Source organism: Trichosurus vulpecula, chromosome 3, assembly GCF_011100635.1.
Source record: "Trichosurus vulpecula isolate mTriVul1 chromosome 3, mTriVul1.pri, whole genome shotgun sequence".
NCBI lineage: Eukaryota > Metazoa > Chordata > Mammalia > Diprotodontia > Phalangeridae > Trichosurus > Trichosurus vulpecula.
Window position 1 is genome coordinate 216,542,776 of NC_050575.1, and position 19,793 is coordinate 216,562,568.

Here is a 19,793-nt window from a genome sequence, read left to right on the forward strand (position 1 = left end):
GGCCCATGGAGGTTAAGTAACTACAAGGTCACACAGATAGTCTTCTGATTCCAGAGTCAGTGGTTTTTCCACTGAGTCACACTGTCTTCCTACTCTCATTTTGTGAACAATCCAAACTACCTAAAGGCACAGAAGTCTACCAGCTTAATTAAATTTATTAGTACTGGTGATTGCCCCTCTTCCCTAAATATTCCCAGCCATGCTGCCCCAGCCTGCCCCTGCAGGGTCAGTGAACTTAGCCCTGCTGGGGGACTTTTCTGCTATCTGCTACCTCAGTGCTGAACCAGCCAGCTACTCCTAGTTACAGGACACTCTTTGGGTATGATGCTGACTGTTTCTCTGAATGTCAGAGGACACAGGAAGCCTCACATGATACTAAAGATAAATCAACCTAAAATATAGTCAACTCACATGGTACCTATGAATGATGGCAACTAAGATACAGGTTGATTTTATACTTCATTCGCAACATAAATTTTTTCCATGAATTCAACTTGATATACAGACTATGGGGGGAAATCCAAGATTGTACATCAAAAATATTTGGTTATGGGATGCATTCAGATGATTGATATACATACATGAATTATGATTCCTTTATGACAGCAAAAGAAAAGAGCAATATCCATGAAATGTATTTCCTTCATCCTCTGTGAAATAGCGCTATATTTACTCTTGTTACTATTAATAATGAAACAATAACAGAACCAAAGGAAAGCTCAGGATAAAGTTTTCATTGCTTTTTGTCCTGCTCTGTGATTTCATTGGTAGAGGGAAATTCTGGTGAGGATATCCTATCAATGCAGAGCAAATGTGCAGTCTGGGATACTAAGAAGTTAAATGATGTGTCAAACAATCAACAGACATCAGAGGCAAAACTTTAACTCAGGTCTTCCTGACACTGCAACTATCTAACCACTATGCTACACTACCTGATTCTGCTTGTTCCCTAATCTCCAGAAACCTGGCATTTCTCTTTCTGTCTGTTATGTGGACCATATAAACAGCTTTGTGTTCTACTAACTCTCCTCAGTTTATCTACCCCTATGAAAATGGAGATGGAGATTAGAAGGGCGTCTTAAGAACCACAGGGATGGGATCAGGAAATGAAGGAGTAGTATTAAAGAAATTCATCAGCTGTTCCAGGCTCCTAAAGTCTTTAGTAATGATGTCATGTTGAGAAATTGGAGTGGCTTAGAGACTAGGACAAGTCCTTTCAATTCACTAAGTCAGTCTTCATGTGACGGGTAGGAAAAGAAATTCTAGCACTTAGCTTGAGAAGAGCTTGTTGATTCATTATTCAAAAAAAACCACTATATTGAGGCTAAATCGCATAAGGAAAAAATTAAGGTGCTGACATTACAGCCTTCCATATCTCAGGGTTCATGGCCTTATTGAACTAGGACAATTAAAACCTGAATCTCATGCTGACTCTCACAATGCAGTTTGGCTTTTGGACATCCCAAGCAATGAGCACAGCATCTCTTCAGGGAGGGGACTAAGGCAATTCCCTTGGAAATGAGGGAACCTGTTTTAAATAGGTTCAGGAGTTGATGGAAGGGGCAGAGTTAGCATTTGGCATTAGCCATCAGGTTTTCCTAATTCAAAGAATCTCCCAAAAGACACTTTTCCCCATAACAACCTGAGCCTAGGATGATGGTTCATCTAGGCAGGTGGGAATTGGTTAATTAGGAACTATCTTACCTCAGACTTCAAAAGGTATATTCCTTCGTTATCGTGGGTCAAGTTTCGAAAGGCGTCTGTGCAAAAGCAAAAAAAAAAACCCAGGGAGTTCAATGATGGTAGAATTTTGATACTAAAATTTGCCTTTGAAGGTGGATATTAGAGATGAGGTACGCTTTGATTAATCATTCCATCTCCTGCCACATTCTGCCTCATAAGTGAAAAGTGTGCTTTTCTTTGCCTCCACCCACAGAAGGATGTTCCCTCTGGGACGTGATGGTAAGAAAAAAAACCCTCTCCATCTTCTTTTCATGGTCTCTGAGGTCTCTGGCCTCATACTGTCATGTCCTGGAAAATATCCCAACTGTCGCTACCAGCTGTGTTCCAGTCCAAACAGGTGAACTGGTGGATGGATGAAATGACATGAAAAAGCATGTATCAAGAGCTTTCTATTTGGTAAGTATTGTGCTAAGTACTAGGGATGCACATACAAAAGTAAGACAATCCCTGCCTTTAAGGAGCTTACATTCTAACAGGAGGGAGACATAGATGAAGAAATGTTAGTGAGGGATGGATATGTTGGCATGGGAAACCACAGGGATGGTCACTGAACAAAGTAATTGATTGTCACATGCTATTCTTCCCAGAACAAGATATAGAAAACGATAGAGTAGAAGGTTCAGCACAAGCCTGCGGTACCTCACCTTCCACGTTCTCCACCCGAAGCATGAAGTAGACAAAGTTCTCAAAACCGATCTTCCGATTAGAGTTGCCATATCGAATGGCCATTAGGTTGCACACTTCATCGCTGAGTAAAATTCCTTTTGGAAGGAAACATTGATAAGCACACTGATGATAATGATGATGACAGTAATAGCATTTATGTGGCACTATCCTGTGAGGAATGTGCTATTATTATCCCTACTTTAGAGATGAGTAAATTGAGTCACAGTCTAGTGAGTGACTTACCCAAGGCCACCCACCTAGGGAGTGAGTCAAACTCAGATCATCTTGACTCAAGGTCCTGTTCTCTATACAATATACCACCTTATTGGTTGCCTCAGGTGCTGACAGCCTTTAGTCTATCTCTATGTCAACTCTTGCCTCCATCTATCAGTGAACAATTATTTATTAAGATCTTGGTCTGGGTCTGACACTGTACTACTGGAAGGGATACTGGAAATACAAGGCCAAAAAAATGGAATTCTCATTTCTGAGATCTTGAGTTGGGGGGAACATTTAAGGTGATGGTTTATTTCAACCCTCTCACTTTACAGCTGAGTAAACTGAGGCCCAGCAAAATTAAGTGACTCACTCATGATCACACAGGCAATCAGTACCAGAGCCAGTATTTGAACCCAGAGCCTATGATTCTAAATCCAGTACTCTCATTACCAAGATGCTGCTAGATAGCTCCATGGATAGAATACTAGGCCTGGAGTCAGGAAGACCTGAGTTCAGATCTGGCCTCAAGTACTTACTAGCTCTGTGACCCTGGGCAAGTCACTTAACCTCTGTTTGCCTTAATATACAGAAGAAGGAAATGGCAAACCACTCCAGCAGCTTTGCCAAGAAAACACCATGGACAGTATTGGGGTGCTATGGTCCACAGGGTCACAGAGAGTCAGAAACAACTGAACAACAACTCTTATTACCTTTCCAGGCTTGTTTTATATTACTCCCTTTCATACACTCTCATTGCCTAAGAGCTGCTCTGGAGGAGCTTATGTTCTATCAGGGGACCATATATATATACATTGAAAAATGAAAAATACATCCAAAGTAAAGGCAGCATAGTTTCAGGTGCAGGAGAAGACCCTAGTTGCTATTGGGACTAGGAAAGATCTCACACAGGAGATGGGGCTTGACTCAGTGTTGAAAGAAAGTAGGGATTCTAAGTAAAGCTGAAGCTTAAAAACGTTGGCCACATAACAAGAAGACAGGACTCATTGGAAAAGACCCTGATGTTGGGAAAGATTGAAGGCAAAAGGAGAAGGGGATGGCAGAGGATAAAATGGATAGATAGTGTTATGGAAGCAGCGAACGTGAGCTTGGATAGATTTGGCAGAGGGGGAAGTTTAGAACGGCCTGATGCGCTATGGTCCATGGGGTCATGAATAGTTGAACATGACTGAACAACTGAACAGCAACCACAACCACAACAACAACAGGGATTCTAAGAGGTTCAGGTGAAGAAAAGAGAGCATTCCACACATGGAGACAGAAGATGGGAGAACAAGTGCAAGGGATAGAAAGCAAGCAACCACTCATTAAGCACCTACTATGTGTCAGGCACTGTGCTAAACACTTTACAAATATCATCTCATTTTATCCTCACAATAACTCTAGGAGGGAGGTGTTAATATTATCCCCATTTTACAGTTAAGGTAACTGAGGTAAACAGAGGTTAAATGACTTCCCAAGGTCATGCAGCTGGGGAGTGTCTGAGACTGCATAGGAACTCAGGTTTTTCTCTGCCTACTGCACCACCTAGCAAGTCAAACAGCAAATATGCCAGTGCAGCTAGAACACAGAGTGTGTGAAGAGGAGTAGTGAGCCTGAAACTGGAGGGCAGAGCCACATCGTAAACAGCTTGAAAAACCAAACAGGAATTTGTACTGGCCCACAGTATGTGCTGTATAAATGTCAGCTATCCTCATTATTATTAGTAATTATTTTTTATCATAGAGGCCATAGGGAGCTGCTGGGGCTCTCTTTGGCAGCTGTGTGGAGGATTGGAAAGACAAGACTTGAGACAAGGCGACCAATTAGGAAACAATAGAAATCATACTCCTGTTGAGCAGTGATAAAATACTGAACCAGGGGGGTTGTAGCAAAAACAGGAAAAAGATGAGATATAAGAGGTTGTGTGGGTGGAATCAACACTTGGCCACTAATTGGACAGGAGAGGTGGGGGAGGGAAGAGTCAAGGATGACTCCAAGATTCGAATCTGGATGCCTGGAAAGATGATGATTCACTAACTAGAAATAGGGAAGGTAGGAAGAAGGTGTAGGTTCAGGGTCGGGCGATGGTGGAGAGATGAATTATGCTTTGGACATACTGAGTTTGAGATGCCTGGGGGACATCCAGTTAGAGATTCTGGACTGAAGCTGGAACGGAACCCAAGAGAGAGACCAGGACTAGACAGATCTAGGAGGCATCTACATAGAGATGATAACTAGATCTGCAGGAATTGATGAGATCACCGAAACGCAGAGAAGGAAAAGAGGCTATGACAATGTCTTCATCGCACCTCACCTATACTATTACAACAGCCTTCACATTGGCCTCCCTCCTTACAGTGTCCCCCTCTTTCTAATCCATCCTGTACACAGCTGTGAGATTAATCTTACTAAAGCACCATTCTAACCACATCCCTCCACTGTCAGAAGTCTTCAGGGACTCACTATTGTCTCTAGAATAAAAATTTTGTTGAGTCACCTCTGACTCTTAATGACCCCATTTGGGGTTTTTCTGGGCAGAGAGATACTAGAGTGGTTTGCCATTTCCTTCTCTGGCTCATTTTTACAGATGAGGAACTGCGAGGCAAACAGAGTCAAGTGACTTGCCCAGAGGCACACAGCTAGTAAGTATCTGAGAACACATTTGAACTCAGGAAGAGGAGTCTTCCTGACTCCAGGCCTAGTGCTCTATCCACTGAGGCACCTAGCTACCCTAGAATAAAATAGAGGCTATTAAGGCCATCCACAATCTGACTCCTACCAAACTTTCCATTTAGGCACTGCTCCCCTTCAAACACCCTTCATTCCAACCAAGTTCTGTGAGAACCTAGCATTCTACCTCTCATTTCTGTGCCTTCATACAGGCTGTTCCCCATGCCTGGGATATACTCCCTCCTCGTGTTTACCTCTTATAATACTTATCTTACTTTGAGAAACATGTCAGGTGCCACCTCTTATATGAAACCTTTCCTGATCCTCCCAGTTGTTGGTGCTCAAATGACCTTTTATTTATTTACCTTGGTACATTATAAACCACACCCCATCAGCATATAAACTAATTGGTGGCAAGGAGACTAATAGGGTACCTTATACTTAGTAGGTTCTTAATAAATACTTCTTGCATTAAATCCTTCCCCCAATGAGTCTGTTGTTCTAGGTTTAACAAAGCTGATAGGAAAAATGCCATTTATTTTTGTGCACTGAATTCTGAGAGCATGAATTTTTCCTGACTGAATATATCTGCCTTTACTGAGTCCTCTGGATTTATGGAACAGCCTTGAAGATAAGAGCATCACATCTACCTGTCTACAAACTGTTCCTCCTGGGCCTTCCTTGGATGCTCCTGGAATCAATGAAGTCTAGAAAAAAAATTAACCATACTAGAACTCACCAGCTTCCTGAGCAGCAGCCCGAAGCTGCCCTGATTCCAGGAACCCTGACTTGTGCTGGTCTTGTTTGTGGAAAACCTCCTGTTAGGAACCAAAACCAAGGCAAGATCATTAGGCCTGAGAGTTGGAAGGGACCTTGGAAATTCTCTAGTCTAGCTTCCCACTCCATACAGAAATTCTTTCTATAGTCCCATGGAAAGATGCTTATCAGTGCTGCAGGGCTTTCTACCTTGACCAATGTGGTATAGTGGAGAGAATATTGGATTTGGAGTCAGAGGACCTGAGCTTGAAGCCTGACTCTGCCAATCATGACCTATGTCAGGGATAGGGAACCTGCAGCCTCAAGGCCCAAGATTCCCCACCCCCTGACCTATGTGATTTTGGACAAATCTCTTCACCACTCTATGCCTCCATTTCCTTATCTATGAAATGAGACGACTAGACTTGATCATCTTTAAGGGTTTTTTCCACTCTAAGTCTATGACAGTGTGGCATGGCCTATTCATTTTGGGACATTCATTATGAAAAAGTTTTTTCTTAGGGAGACCAAAAATCTGCTTCCTGGTTTTCCCTCTATTAGCCTCATTTCCTCCCTCTGGAGCCACACTGAACAAATCTACTTCCACATACCCCTTCATATATTTGAAGACAGTTATTCTTCTCCCCCTGTAGTCTTCTCCAGGGCAAATATTCTCAGTTCCTTCATCAAATCCTCATGGGACATAGTTTCTGAGCCCTTAACTTAATCTTTTTTATTAATAACTTTTGCTTTCCTATCACCTTTATTTCCAAATATACCCCAATCTTCTCTCCTCTCTGGACAGCTATCAGTTATAACAAAGAATGAAAAAGAGAGGACGAAAAAGCAGTTCACCAAAAGTACATCAACCAAATAGAACAGTACGTACAGCGGTCCTCACCCATAGTTCCCCACGTCTGCAAAGAAGGGAAGAAGTTGCATTTTCCTATCTCTTTTTCGGGGCCAGGTTTGATCTTTATAATTATACGGCATTAAGTTTCATCTCAATGCTGTTGCTCTTTCCACATTATTGTAGCTATTGGATATATTGTTTTCTCAATTCTACTTCCTTCACTTTGTTGATCAGTTCCTACAAGTTTTGCCATGTTTCTCTGAATTCTTCATATTCATTGTTTCTTTAAACACAATACATTACATCAATGTACTGCAATTTGTTTAGCCATTTCTCAAATGAGGGATTTTCCACTTTGTTTTTAGTTTCTTTCTACTAAAAAGAAGTGCCATTATAAATATTTTTGTATGCCTGAGATTTTTCTTTCTGCTTTAATCTCCTTGTACCTTTATCTTTCTTTCTACTAAAAAGAAGTGTCATTATAAATATTTTGTATGCCTGAGATTTTTCTTTCTGCTTTAATCTCCTTGTACCCTTATTTTTTTTTACAGGAACTACTGCATCTAAGGCCTGTGTCTGAAATTCACCAGAATGATCAGAAGATCCTATGAAAACCCAAATATTCAGTTTGCCTAAGGGCCCATTCCCATAAAAGAATGATGGAAAGTCATTCTTAGAATCCGTCTTCTGACCACCATTCTTCAATATCATAGAACTGAGTCATAAAATACTCATTCTGGAAGAGCCCTGCATTGGAGGTCATCTAGACACTTCCCCTCTTTTTTTCCAGAGGAAGGACCTAAGACTCAGAGAAGTCAAGTGATTTACTGGAGGTCCCAGAAGTAGGTAGTGGTAGAGTCAGATCTAAATGGATCCCAGGTCTCCTGATGAGCAATCCAAATGCTAGTTTTAGTATTTAATACAACCTCTGAGAATGAGTGCCATCTTTTTAAATGGCAGAAATAGATATACTAGGAGACTCAATCAAAGTTAAATTATTTCAACCACAGTAACTATAAAATCAGAAAATTCAGTTTGGTGAAGATTTGTTTTTACCTGATAGATCAGTAGTCGCTTCCAAAGGCACCGGAATTCTTGAATGCTCACAGTGCCTGTAGCATTAAGCTTCATTAGGGGTCAAGGTCAACAGTGACACATCAGAAAAGAACAATGGAACTTCACAGACACAGTATTATAATCAACCCTTAACCATCCGTGTGACATCCACTCATTTTGTGGATTAGAATCTCTGGTTTCCTTCGAAGCTCAGCTCAAATTCTTTCTTGATCTCCCCAATTGCTAGTGACCTCCCCCCAAATTATCTTGTATTGCTGTATAGCTGTATATGTATGTATTAGATGTACTCTGTGTATTACATGTACTTGTACACATGTTTTTATATATTTCTATGCATACATACTTTGTCTATGCTTGTATATATGTGCACATATTGTTTCCTTCCAACAGAATGTAAGGCCTTAAGGGCGAGACGTTTCCATTTTTTACCTCAGTGCTGAGGATACATGTGCCTGACTCATAGGAGGCACTTAATAAATGCTTGTTGACTGATCATTTGGTAAGATTATCTGGTAACATTTAAATTTCTCCTCTGGCCTCCTCCACCAACAGAGAGTAGATAATAAATGACATTTATGTAATATTTTCAAGCTTGTGAAGATCTTTGCATGTATTATCTCACATCATCTCCTTAGAGCCCCACAATAACCTTGTCTGGTAAGTATGAAAGGTATGAATATCCCCGTTTTATAGAACAGGATATTGAGGTTCAGCAAAATGAAGTGACTTGCCCAGTGTCACGAAATAAGTGCCAAAGGCAGGATTTGGCTTCTACATTATGGAGTCTAGGACTCTATTCCTTATGGTAGTCTTCCTCTTAATAATAGTAACTTCAATTCACATAGCACTTTAAGATTTGCAAAGCACATTACATATGCTAATGTATTTGATCTTCACAACAACCCTATGTGGTAGATATATCAGGTATCAATTCCATTTTACAGATGAAGAAGCTAAGGCACTGGACAGTTAAGTGACTTGACCACGTCACACTTTTGGTAAGTATCTGAGGCAACAATTCCTTTGTATGTCTCCTGACTCTACATTAGCACTTTAACCACAAATGAAGAATCTTGTGAAGGCATAGGCCTTTTGTCCTTACAAGAAGAAGGAGGAACTTGGATTAGATGATCTTTAAGGCTATTTCAAGCTCTCAGATCCTGTGATTCCAATGGCCCTCTCTCTATATAGTAGGTAACTTATCTGTACCCTCTTCACCTGATCTGTAAAAGACAGAAATCACAGAAATACTACAGAGAGACTCCTAGGTCATTGCTACTGTGCCTCACTCCTCCTAGCTATCCCAGAGCTGTGAAGAATCCTTGAAAGTTGAGAGCAGCATTCTTCCTCCCCCTCCTCCCTCCTCCTTCTCCCTCCTCCATTCCCTGGAGCTGGAAAAGATACATCAAGCAGTGCCAGAATCCCTAGGCAAGCATCCATACTGAAGGTGGGCTTCAGGCTGGACATGTCTGCAAAGAGATGGGGAGAATTTACATAAGGATCTTGTTTCCACAGTGCCAGCCCTTTTTAAAGAAGAGGGCACTCCCTTTGGTACTCAGGTAAGGTAATTGTGTCCTGGCCACTTAAATGGGGACATATGAGGGGAAAATCGGGATGAGGGGGATTAGCTCTGATAGTAGGTGGAAAAAGCAGCATCCAGGAATGCTGGTCTCCTCATGTATGGTAACATCAGGGGATGTCCAGACAGTCTGGATAACTACCATCAACCTCACCATTATCTGGGGTAGAGCAGACAGCAGAGGGATAGTCTTATGGACTGAGTACCATTTCATTGGGTACGTTATGGAAAAAGTACTGGCCTTAGAGTCAGGAAAACCTAGGTTCAAATTTCACTCCTGGTACTAAGTAGCTGTGTGACCATAGGCAAGTCATTTAACTGGTATGAGATTCTGTTTACTCATCTATAAATTGTATTGTTTGGATTAAATTGGATAATCCTTGTAGGACTTATCTTGCAAGGTTGTGAGTGCAAAATGACATAATGTGTGCAGAATACTTTGAAAACTTTAAAACACTCTACAAGTGACAGTTGTTATGATAAGGTCATCTAAAGAGCAGGAAGGCTTAACATTGTGCCTGGCATTATAAATATTAATAAATATTGATTGATTGAACAACCATGGAGCCTGAATATATCTGGAGTAAAAGCAAAGACATGATTTCTAGATCTCTCATTACCCGGGTCACCCTCTCTGGACACATTCTGGTTCACTGCATATCTTTTAAAATATGGTAAACAGAATTAAGCATAATAGTCCAGTTGTAGTCTCATCTATTCAGTATACTATGGGACCATTACTATTATTATTACAAGTATTATCATAATAACTCAGATTTCTATAGCACTTTGGGGTTCACAGAGCATTTTTCTCACACTAGCCTAATGAAACATGTGGTACAACCACAATATTATTGTGATCCTCATTTTACAGAAATGGAAACTGAGTGTAATGAAGTAAAGTCACTTGCCCTGGTCACATAGCTTTCTAAGTGTCAAAACTGACATTCTAACTCAGAAGTCCTGACTCCTGACTTCCACTAAACTACATTGCTATGTTTGGGACACTAACTTTTTTTTAGCATTCACACTCCACTGTTTGCTCATTGTTAATCTCTGGCCAACTAAAACCCCTAGTATTTTTTTATATGAACAGCTACCAGACCAGAATACCACCTTCATATATTTGTACATTAAAAACAAAACAACTAAACTAAATGTAGGATAATAGATATATTGCCAAAGCATTGCATAGTTTTTAAGAACTCAGGGTTAGCCTTCATACTATATATGGTTATCTGTGTTAATGATGTATTATTATTACTTAAAATAATCATATTAATTATAATTAATAAAAATAATAATAAAAGACCTTCATCTGTATACTGACTGATCTAAAGAGAACTTGGGACAAAATTATTTAAGTCACATTGTCACGTGGATTTCTCAGTCATATACAGAGGCCCATTTTGACCAAACACCATTCAACAGTTCTGAGGGTATAGTCAATGCTCTCCTTGAGCTCATTTCCCATAACTACTGGAAGATATTAGAAATGAAGGAGTGGCTTGAGTCCTTACCTGCTGGTATAAATTCTTAGTGAAAAAAAAAAATACTCCCCCATTATTCAGCCTTGCATGTAAGTATTAAGACTTTACCAGTCATCCAGAATTCTTTAACCAGCCAGCTCTTACTTCAACAATTCCATTTTTAAAAATATCAATATCCCATAGTAATAACTCCTACAGTAGTAAAATGAACAAAATAATCATTCTTTACAATTCATCTATCAAAATATTTACATATCCTAGCTGAGAAAGCAAGTGAAGATTTCCAGCTTCACTGCTTGAAAGTTGTATAGTTAAGCACATTTGAAACTCATTGAGCAACCAGACCCACAGAACGGCATTCATAGATTGATGCAAACCTGGAGAGCTATCTCTTATTCTTATGAATGTTGCAGTGATCTTTCGTTGGCCCTGTTCTGTTCAACATTTTTATTAAGGCCTGGGGCCTGATGTAGATGACATGCTTATAAAATTTTCAGATGATGTAAAGCTAGAGGAAGAATTATATGTTCAATTATAGAATTAAAATTTTAAAAAAGATTCTGATATACTAGAGCAATAGATTAAGTCTAATGAGAGAAAATGTAACACGGAAAAATGTAAATTCCTGCACTTGGGTTAAAAAAATCAACAGAGAACTGTCAGGGCCGAGAGGAAAATGCTTGTCCCTCTGAACTACATATCTCAGAATGCCAGTCAGCTCTCAAACTTTCATTACATGATGAACATCATTGACAAACTAGAGCCTACCCAGAGGAAGATGGTTGATACAAATTGGTGGCCTGACGCTTGATGGAAGGAACTAGGTACACATACATAAACACGTACATGTACATATACATATATACATACACACATACATATATCTATATATAATATATATGTATGCATATGTATATGAATATATCTACTTCCATATTCATATTTTATCTATAATACCCAGCCTACAAAAGATAAGACGTGACAGTTGTCTTAAAATTGTCAGTTATATGGAAAAGGGATTAGCCTTGAAGCCAGAAAGCACAGGAATCACATTGATCAAAGTATGGGAATTAAAGAAAGGCAGATTTCAGCTCGACATGAGGAAGAGCTTTCTAATAATTAGAGCTGTTTAAAAACAGAATGGGCTACCTACAGAGGTCAGGAGTATTCAGTCCCGGAGGTCTTCCAGTGGGAACATACACGGTGTTTCAAAAGTCTTAATGCAGTTTTAAGCCTTTAACAGCAGGAAATTGCACTAAGACATTTGTACATCATATACATTATAGAGGAGATTCCAGCTTGGGTATGGATTGGACTAGGTGCTCTCTGAGCTCCCTTCCATCTCTGAGCTTCTATGATTCTAAGAAAGCCTTCACTGTTGGGTGAGTATAAGGGTCTGGTGTGTGCTCAAGTCAACACAGTGAGGTCAAAGGATGACATTCCACCATCAGAGAGGAAAAATCCAAGTTAGAGAATCATGGAAGATAGAACTCCTCTGTCTTCACAAAGAAAGAGATTGAAACACTTACACGTCCAGGTCATGTTGTTCAGAATCTCCTGCAATTGGATTGCATCTATTTCTGGGCACTGAAAGGAAGGACAAAAGAGAAGAGGTTGAATGATCTATCATTAGTGAAGACAGAACATAAAGCAATAAAAAACTAAGTGACTCCAGCCTACCTTTCCTGGCTTATTGTAGCCTCTGTTATGAACCCTATATTCCAGGCATACTAGCCGGTTTGCTGTTCCCTAAACATGGCCCTCCATCTCCCACCTCTGTGTATTCCCTCCTCTCAAGATCCCTGTCTTCCTTCAAGACTCTGTTCATGTGTCATTGATAAAAGGAAGTCTTTCTTGATTGATCGCTTTAGTTGTTAACATTCATTTTCTTCTTTGAAAATTATCACATGTATACTTAATTAGGTACAAACTATTCCTCCAATAGAATGCAAGCTCCCTGAGGCAAAGATTATTTTCCCTTTTTTCCCCTTTGTGTTCTTAGTGCCTAGCACAGTGCCTTGCAAGTAAAAGGTTCTTAATAGATGCTTAGTAGGATCAGATTTGACTACTGGGAGCTCACTATGCGCTACCGTGTGTTATATCAAACCACTGGAATTTTCCCCTCCAGTCTCTATTCAGCACGGTTTCAAGGCCTTTTCTGAATAGGAACTCTTTGGTGCTTGAGAGCAAACAGCTGGACAGGAACAGCACCTGTTTAGCCAGGATGTCTTGTTACTGTGCAAGGAATAGCAAACTTGTGGTTTGACTGATGATGAAAGCTGGAGTTAGGACTTTTACAAAGAGGTCCCACTACCAATGATGCAGTATTCTACCTACATCCTGATAGAGAGGATATAGACTCAGAGTGCAAAAGGAGACATAAGTATTTTGGACATAACCAATGTAGGAATTTGTTTTGCTTGACTATGCTTATTTGTTACAAGGGTTTTGTTTTTCTTTTTTCTTTGTTTTGGAGGAGGGAGGGAGAGAGGAATGGGGAGAGAGAGAAGTTTGTGAGAGAAAAAATAGATTTTTCAATTAAAAAATAAAATTACATTAAAAACCCAAAGAGGTTATATTGTAAATCAAGTGCAGACAGTTAGCCTAGAGCAGGAAAGCTGCAGGGGAGACAGAGAAAACTCACTATAAATAAAAGGTGAAGCTTCAGGTCTAGTTCCTTGGGATTAATTTAGTGAAATGCCAAAGGCAAATCAATATCTGAGTAGGAGACAAATAAGTTGTCCATTTAAATCTAAGACCCTATGGTTAAAGAGGGCCTTATTGTGTTAATAATATAAGGAAGAGATTCATGAACCTTTTGGTTAGAATGACAATCCTTAAATATCAGGTCACAATCTCGCAGATTTCTTAGCCATCCTTCTCCTAATCAAATTTACTTCTCTGTTGTTAATAATATACTAGATTTTCACAGCTGTTTCCTTTCCCAGGTTGCCTCTTATAAGGTTCTTGGGACTGGGGAACTCTCTGCAAATGTCCAAGTGAGCAAAGACTGTATTTAGTACACTGGCGCCCTCATGCTGTGTACCCATTGTTCCTCCAGGGCCCGTCATTGATATAATCCCATCCTAGAAGAGTATAAGCTTCTTGATGGTCCAGTGATTATATGTAAGCTCCAATGACAGCCCCATTTTTGTATTTATATCCTCAATACTTATCACAATGCCTGGCACATAGTAGGGGCTAAATAAATGTTTATTGAAAGATTTTCTTCTCTGTGGAGAATGCCCTATCATAGTAAATCCCCTCAGGGGCCAAAATGTTCATTATCTTATTTGACAAATAGCCAAAGGGTTATTATTGAAGGGTGAAGCGTCTGGACCCCTTCCCAGAATGATTTTTAAATGCATAAAAAATACATAAGATTACAAAGGAAACCAGCTATATTTAAATAGTTATCAAAATATATTTTAAAAATATATTTATATTTAAAAATATATGTGTATATGTGTGTTTATATATGCAAATATAATAATGTATATAATAATAAATATAACAATATAAATAAATATATTTATATATACATATATATTTTAAAATATATTTTTAAAAGTCCATGTACCCCAAGTTAACAACCCCTATGTTCATGCCTTTCCAACTGGGGTAAAAGATTGGGAGAGGGTAGGTAAGTCCAGCTTGACCTGGGTCAAGCATATAGCTTAGCAAGAACAGCTGCTTCCCTTCAACCTCTGCCCTATTCCCTCTGTCCATCCCCAGAAGATCCACTTACTTTTTCAAATAGTTTAGTGAAGAATTCCTCCTGCCCTTCATATCTGTCAACTATCTCCTGCAGGAAGAAATGCAAACAGGGGCTCATTCACTGTCAGTGTATATACTTCCTCACCTGTCCCAGATGCTCCTCATTTTTTGCCTCCACTTCATGCTTTGGGGGTGAGGGGACTAAGTCCTGAGAGATAGAAGCTTTGGTTTTTCCTCCCAACTGCCAACCATCTCCACCCATGAGAGAAAAGGAGAGATGGCAGTGATCTATCCAAAATCCTCTCTAACCTTTCACTTTCTGTTTCTCAATTGTTCATCTTTTAATTTGGTCCTTATTTTATTTACTTTTTACTGAAAAGCCAAGGGTTAATCTTTCCACTTACTTGAACATCTCTGATTAGGAGCTGGTATCCTGCTGCAGTCACACTTGATCTAGGACTCCCCCCCCCCCACCCCCGTGAACCGCATCATTACACTGACAGTTTTGTTAGGGCTCCCTGTGATCACACCATCATCAATGATATGTATGGAAGAGACATTGAAGTTGACGTAGCCTCACCCCCTTGTTTTCCAGATGAAGAAACTGAGCATCCAAGAGTTTAAGTGACTTGTCCAACTTTACACAGGTACAAAATGACGGTGAGAATTTGAACCCAGACTCTCTTACTCTAAATCCCCCTTTCTTTCCATTAATTATACAGAGAGGCAGCGTGTTGATTCAGAATGGCCCATAAACTATAGGCCAGTGGGACTTGACTTCTGGCCAAGGAATCTGGGGGCTAGCTAACATTGACTCATATGGTCTGATCACTTTTTAGCCTGATTTTTCCATCTGTATAGAGGAGGTTAATGCTTCCTAAAGGTGAATTATGTGGAAAATATCTATAAAGAAAGTCTGGAAAGCATTTTGATTTTTTTAGGGGGAAAGTATATCAGGATCCTTGGTTTTTTATTATCCATGGTAATAGAATAGCAATGAAGCAGATAAATAAAGGAAGTACATTGGGTCCGAAGTCAAGAGGCATGGGTCCTAGTCCTGGCTTTGCCCAGTAATTTCCTGGGTGATTTCAGGCTAGTTATTTCACTTCTCTGGGTCTCAGTCTCTTCACATGCAAAATGGATGGATTAGACTAAGTGACCCAGACTCCGATGCCAGCTTTTTGTGTGATTTTGAGCTAATCCCTTAATCACCTTGGTTTGGGCTTTGGTTTCCTTAACAGTAAAATGAAGGAGTAGAACCATATGGCCACTGAAGTCCTTTCTGTCTCTAGATCTATGACTCCTAAGGTCCCTTGTAGCTCTAACTTTCTGAGATTCTAAACTCAAATACAAAATAAAAATTTCACTTAATACATGACTTTCAAGCTTTTCTTTTAATAACTCTTCCACCTTGGTAGAAACGAGATACTATATGTAAAGCACTTAGCACAGTGCCTGGCATACAGTAGGCATTTAATAAATGCTTACTTCCCCCTTGGACACCCGAACAGTTGTAGTTTGTGTTTTCCCTTTCCTTAAGGACCTACCAATAAGTGAAATGGTTGAAATGGACCATAAGGAGATGAAGGAAGAGTGAACTGGTTTGAAAAGGTCCTGAAACCAGAGGTACCTTCCCTGAGATACACAGCCCAGTCATCATCCTTCTCAGTCTGTCCAATCAGAGATAGACAGCCACTAGTCAATATGGCAGAGTTTCTGTATAATGCGCAGCAAAAGGAGGAAGCTCCCATACAAAACTAAAAACAGTAAAAAAGACTCTAAGCTGATCAAACTTGCTCTTCTCAACTCAACTTACTCACCTTAGAGAGGACAAAGCTGCAACTGCTGCCCATTTCACTGAGAATAGGAAAAAAAAGATGCATTCAGGGACATTGTGGGAAAGGGAGAACATTCTGATTCATCATCTGCCTTCTCCCACTTCTTCCTCCTTCTGCCTCCTATAGATAGCTGCCACCTCTATGTTCCCCTCTCTCTAATTTTTCTTCCATTTCTTTTTCAATTGCCTTTGACTTAGTAGCAGATTCCCTTCCCCCTTTCTTTCCTAGCCTGAGAAGTATTTGATATATAATCATTAGGACCCCCGGTGAAGTCCTTGTAACTTTTATAAGGTTTTCAGGATCCACATTTCAACCAATGAATCCTAAAGTATTTACTGGTGGCCTACTATATGCAAGGGACCATATACTAGGAGTTATAAACCCACAAAAGTCATCCCGTGCCTTTCTAGTCACTAGCTTCTTCTCCATCCTGCTCATCCTAGCTATTCTATTCTTTTCCCCTTATTCCCATCACTAAAGAGACCATGCAGAAACCTCACCCCCCTACAGAGAGAGAGAGAGAGAGAGACAGACAGAGACAGAGAGAGATACAGACAGAGACAGAGAGAGACAAAGAGAGACAGAGACAGAGAGACAGAGACAGACAGAGTGACAAAGAGAAAAAGAGAGACAGAGAGAGCAGCCAACTGGCTTCCTTACTATAAGGCATGCTTCCTGGAGAAGACTCTTAGGATGAATTCAGATTCCTGCCAGGGCTCAGAGGTACAGGGAACAATGAGGTAAGTGCCTGGCACCAGGAAAAACTCATAGCTCACTTCTCTCACTGTCTGAAAGTCTTTGGGGACAAATAATGGGGTGGTTCTCTGGAAGAACTCCTGGGGCAGCCGGTGGTTGCCTTTCCAAAACTGTTGAATGAAAATGGAACAATCCAGGTAAAGCAATTACAGGAATCCTCCCTCCCCATGCCCTGCCCCATCCCCCAAGGTTATAGCCAAAATAGAGCCAGACCAGTAGAAGCTCATAGGTCACCAGAGGTAGAAGGAAACTTACAAGTCAGGTTAAAACAGGATCCTAGATTTAGAACTAAAGAGGACCTCAGAAGGCATCTAAGTCAAGCTCTTCAGCCAGCCAGAGGCTGCAATGGATAGACCACTAGAATTAGAATCTGGAAGACCTGAGTTCAAATCTACCCTCAGATACTTACTAGCTGTTTGACCCTGGGCAAGTCATTTAACTTTTGTCTGCTTCAGTTTCCTCACATATGAAGCGGGGATAATAATAGCACCTGCCTCCCAGGGTTATGAGAATAAAATGAGATGATATTTGTAAACTGCTTTGCAAACCTTGAAGCTCTATAGAAATGCTAGCTGGTATTATTATTCATGATAGGAGGAGGAGGCTGGAACTGAGGAAGTGGAGGTGACTTGCCCAAAGTCACATGTAGCAAGTATGTAACAGGGCTGAGACTAGAACCCAGTTCTATTATGACCTAAGTCAAGATACCATCCGCTATATCACACTGTCTAGCTGGAAGCGGGGCCAGCCAAACCTGCCAAAACAGTGGTCAGAGTATTCTCTGGGGATGATAATGGGGTGTAAAGAACATGTGGGAATTTTGGTGTTTTTATTTGGGTACTCAATAAATACTTATTGGTCAATTTAGACATTAAATGAAAAAATAAAATCATCTACACAATAGTAGGCAAATATATTCCCTTTCCTCATCAGCATCATTTTTAAAAGGTATATTTTTTTACTGTGCAAGTTTATGAAGTGCTTTTTAAACAGAAAAACAAAAAAAGACATTCCCCACCTCCTTTATACATAAAACAAATTTTTAAAGACAGAAGTGTGCAGAGTGCCCTTCTGGGCTTGGTGGAAGAAAGGTATACTGGGTTTTTGGACAGCCCATCTGGCTCTTCTGGGATGGAAAATTTCATAGTCAAACAGTAGCAAGAGCTCAAATGCCATGGGCTGGGTAGTGAAACTCCCTTCAAGAGGCTTTGTTTTTACAAAGTAAATGAAATGTTAGGAAAGGCGATGGGATGAGAAGCAGTGTAGAGGGATTAAAGGGCACTGGGCCTTGAGTCAAGAGACCTGAGTTCTAGCCTAAATATCTCAGCTGTGCGAACTTGGGCAAATCACTGACTGATTGACTTTTTGAACCTTATTCTCCTCCTTTAAAAAATAGGAATAAATATACCCACCTATCTCTAGGATGCGGGGAGGGTTGGAGAAGGGGGGAAGAAAAAAAAAAGAAAAAAGAAATTTACGTGATAACTTTGCTGTATATTTAAAAGGAATAACAACAAGTTATAGACAGTAGTTGTGCGTAGCAGATTTGCAGTTTCATGTTCAATCGTCTTTTTATTATACTATATTAGGATTTGGAAAAGCAAGTTAGAGAAGTAGAGGAAAAATTGGGAAGAGAAATGAGAAGGATGCGAGAAAACCATGAAAAACAAGTCAATGACTTGCTAAAGGAGACCCAAAAAAATACTGAAAAATACACTGAAGAAAACAACACCTTAAAAAATAGATTAACTCAAATGGCAAAAGAGCTCCAAAAAGCCAATGAGGAGAAGAATGCCTTGAAAGGCAGAATTAGCCAAATGGAAAAGGAGGTCCAAAAGACCACTGAAGAAAATACTACTTTATTATACTATATTATATTTTTATACTATATTTTACTATACTATTCTATTATACTATATTATGGAAATGCTTGTTTTAGTCCACAAACTAGAAATAAAATAAATTATTAAAAAAAGAAAAGACTTTGTAAATTTTACCTTTATTCACCAATGTAAGCTAATGACTGATAAGGAGGAGGAGGAGGAGGAGGAAGAATAGGACTAAAAATTGGTTCATCATCAAAAGTTTGGACAAAAGTTATGTTCCATCCTGCCTCCAATGTAACAATTATATACAGAAAAGTTTGATATGAACTCTTACAACAAGGCTCGGCCCTCTTCTGTATCATCAACATGATTTTAAAAACAGGTTTTATTGTAGTATGTAATTACATATTGGCTAGTGGATGCAGTGAGGTGGTGGAGTGTGTAGAATTCTGACTTTGGAGTGAGGAAGACCTGAGTTTGAATCCTGCCTGTGACACTAGCTGTGGGGCCCTGGGCAACTCATTTAATTTCTCTTGTCTTACTTTTCTCATCTGCAAAACAGGGATAATAATAGCAGTGACTTTATAGAATTATTTTGAGGAT

General features: G+C 39.8%; 1 protein-coding gene across 1 annotated transcript in view; it reads right to left on the reverse strand.

Annotated features, from left to right (window-relative positions):
• Window positions 1-1,038: 1,038 nt before the first annotated feature.
• CAPN14 (calpain 14) overlaps window positions 1,039-19,793 on the reverse strand; it is a 47,238-nt gene continuing 28,483 nt past the window's right edge. Inside the window, exons 12-22 of the mRNA XM_036749924.1 lie at window positions 19,733-19,741; window positions 17,269-17,474; window positions 16,591-16,627; window positions 14,802-14,858; window positions 12,583-12,640; window positions 9,389-9,453; window positions 7,964-8,032; window positions 6,038-6,116; window positions 2,388-2,504; window positions 1,705-1,760; window positions 1,039-1,044 (exon numbers count right to left, since the gene is read on the reverse strand). Of these exons, the coding sequence (XP_036605819.1) occupies window positions 1,039-1,044; window positions 1,705-1,760; window positions 2,388-2,504; window positions 6,038-6,116; window positions 7,964-8,032; window positions 9,389-9,453; window positions 12,583-12,640; window positions 14,802-14,858; window positions 16,591-16,627; window positions 17,269-17,474; window positions 19,733-19,741 (759 nt within the window). The remainder of the gene's footprint in view (window positions 1,045-1,704; window positions 1,761-2,387; window positions 2,505-6,037; window positions 6,117-7,963; window positions 8,033-9,388; window positions 9,454-12,582; window positions 12,641-14,801; window positions 14,859-16,590; window positions 16,628-17,268; window positions 17,475-19,732; window positions 19,742-19,793) is intronic.